This window comes from Pteropus vampyrus, unplaced genomic scaffold, assembly GCF_000151845.1.
Source record: "Pteropus vampyrus isolate Shadow unplaced genomic scaffold, Pvam_2.0 Scaffold4610, whole genome shotgun sequence".
Classification (NCBI taxonomy): domain Eukaryota; kingdom Metazoa; phylum Chordata; class Mammalia; order Chiroptera; family Pteropodidae; genus Pteropus; species Pteropus vampyrus.
In genome coordinates this window covers 4076-6760 of record NW_011893391.1, presented here as the reverse complement: position 1 = coordinate 6760, position 2685 = coordinate 4076, and the positions used below count along the sequence as shown (strand labels likewise).

Sequence of the window (2685 nt, the reverse complement as noted above, 5' to 3'; positions counted from 1 at the left end):
TTTGGGGCTTGTGGCTTTTACAGCTGTCTCCATTTAGGTTTTCAACACTGAGCAGTAGCTTCTACAGGAAAATGCACTGGTAATGATTTTTAATAAATAAAGAACCAGTGGACTTAAGAGGATAAAAGCCCATAAACTGTGAGCTACACTTTTCATATTCTCCTGATTAAATTCTGTGCATATTAGAGCATCAGGGGACCAGACTCCTGCTCTAGAGTGTGGGATGTCATTTTACCAAGAAGAGTCTGAATCTAGTGACGGGATCTCTGAGCTCTGGTGAGCAGTGGCTCTGTGGATCTTAGGGAAAACATCTAGGGAAAAGCTTTGTTGATGTGTGTCAGCATTGAAGACAGAACGAAGGGAAGGAGAGAACCGGAAGAAGGCAAAACCCCATTTGCCCACTCACTTGGTCCTGAAGTCATCCGCGGCCACCTTGGCGTTGTCAATCTGTACCACCAGCCTGGAATTCTCAGACTTGCTGCACAGGATCTGGGAGACCCAAAACATTCTAGAATGAGCTTGGTTATTTTTAGTCAATAGCAATCCCTATAGTTCACTTATATGGAAAAAAAAAATGAAAAGAAAAATCACAGTGGATCTTATATAAGATTATTAAATACTTTCTATGAGCCCAATAAACATTTGAGAAAAATTAAAAGAAAAGCACTAAACTAGGCAGGCAAAATATCAGTAGATAAATAATCATTTTTTTTCTTTCCTAATAAGCAATACTGAGAAACTGATGAACAACATTTACTCTTAAAAACTTACTATATGTCTGGTGTGGTTATAAGATAACGATCGCTACGTAACCTCGGCAACCTTGCCGTTGTGGTGGGGCTGGGTCAGGGAAGCAGCCACTCCCTCCTGGCCATCCCGGATGCTTTGACACTGTGTCCCAGTAGGCGGTTTCCATTGCTTCTAGTTTTAGCCAACTATCTTATGCCCTCGCTGGACAATGCTCACCAGGGGAAGCCCAGAGGCATCTAGGTTAGGGTAACGATGTCAGGATGATTATACCCACAGGAGGATGGCAACAAGAGGTCACAGTAATCAAAAAAGTCCAAGTGAGGAAGAGAGAAAATGGTCCAATCTTTACAAAAGGTCCCTCTTCCTCAGCTCCCTTCTGGGGCTCAGTCTTTTCTCTCACCTCAGGGTAATAATTCTGAAGCCTGTCAAATACACAGAAGCATTCGGAGGCAGCTTTTAATTACAGCTTATTTATGCAAAGTGCTGCTACCTCCACATATATTAACGCTATGCAAATGTTCACACTTAACAGTCCTGGGCCTAGAATAAGATGAGCCCTCAAGGAAACAACATGGAAAAGCCAGACTCAACCCCTGCATTTCAATCACCCCAAAGTTGTCTTGTTTCTGAATCATATCTGATTCCCTTTCTGTAACTTCCTGCTGGTGGCAGTGTGGCGCCCACCCCTCACCTTCTGCTGGAGCTCCTCAATGGTCCGGAAGTAGGACTGGTAGCTGGAGCACATCAGGGGCTCCTGCTGCTGGCACCGCTCCTGGATGCGGCTCTCCAGCTCCGCATTCTCCCGCTCCAGCTGGCGCACCTTCTCCAGGTAGCTGGCCAGGCGGTCGTTCAGGAACTGCATGGTCTCCTTCTCGCTGCCATTGAAGGAGCCCTCGCAGAACCAGCCGCAGTTGCCCACGTTGGCAGGGATGTTGCAGGCCCCGGGCAGGGGGATGTTTTGGCAGCTGGGGGCCACGCAGGGCCGGGAGGGGCAGCTGGAGCGACAGCTCAGATTGGGCAGGCAGCAGTTGTAAAGCATGGTGCTGGGAGGAAGCGAGGCACCCGGCTAAAGACAGAGTCTCAGTTCTCCAAGGACCTTGTGGATCTCCTTCGTCTGGGGAGCATTTATACTCCTTCCGCAGAGGGTGTGGACATGGAAGACAACCCCTTTATTCTTACTTATTTGGTGATTGTCAAAAGCCCTTCCCCTCCATTTGTTAGGTTTCCTCAGAAGAGTCCCTCACCTCGTAAAAGACTTTACCCTGGCTTCTCCCTAACTCGGAACTCTTCTTCCATGCTGTGCGTCAGTGAAGCCAGAGCTTCATAGTGCAGCTTCAAAGAGCTGGCCTCATGAACACCCTGGCCTTTATTAGTGGGGTGTGGCTGGTCCAGGGACACTATTGTTCCTTTTCTTCCCAGCTTGACAGCCTTGACGCCCTGGCAAGCCTCTGGCTCTTCTTGCTAAGATAGAAAAGCTTAGCTCTTGCCCGTGTATCTTTTGTTAGGCCAAATTTCCAAAGACCAAATTCCAAATTCATAGTTCTCAGAAAGACTTAAAATAAAACAGAGTTAAAATAGAAAGTGTTAAAATGGAACAGTTAAAATAGCCTGGTTCCTAGTGGCCCTGTTTCCTGATATTGTGAGCACCATCCGTAGCCATGGTGTCAATCAATTAAATAGCAGATATTCACCAGGATCATAGTTTGTGCAGGGCACTGTGAGGAATGGAGAGTAAGACCAGAGCGGTGGCCACAAGAAGCTGGCATTTGTTGAGCACCTGCACAGGCCCAAGGTGGTGCTGTACACTTTTCACAAACATGATCTCATTCACTCCTCACCATGACCCTTCAAGCTAAATGATATTATTCCCATTTTACAGGTGGGTAAACCAAGGCATAGAGGATAGAAGCTAATATGTTGTAAAGCCAGGATGCC

At 46.9% G+C, this 2685-nt stretch overlaps 1 protein-coding gene across 1 annotated transcript in view; it reads right to left on the bottom strand.

The window, feature by feature from the left end:
* Positions 1–1789, bottom strand: part of LOC105310491 (keratin, type I cuticular Ha3-I-like) — a gene marked incomplete at its 3' end in the record, with an annotated part of 4784 nt that extends 2995 nt beyond the window's left edge. Inside the window, exons 1-3 of the mRNA XM_011386666.1 lie at positions 1442–1789; positions 407–489; positions 236–251 (exon numbers count right to left, since the gene is read on the bottom strand). Of these exons, the coding sequence (XP_011384968.1) occupies positions 236–251; positions 407–489; positions 1442–1789 (447 nt within the window). The remainder of the gene's footprint in view (positions 1–235; positions 252–406; positions 490–1441) is intronic.
* Between the last annotated feature and the right edge of the window lie 896 nt (positions 1790–2685).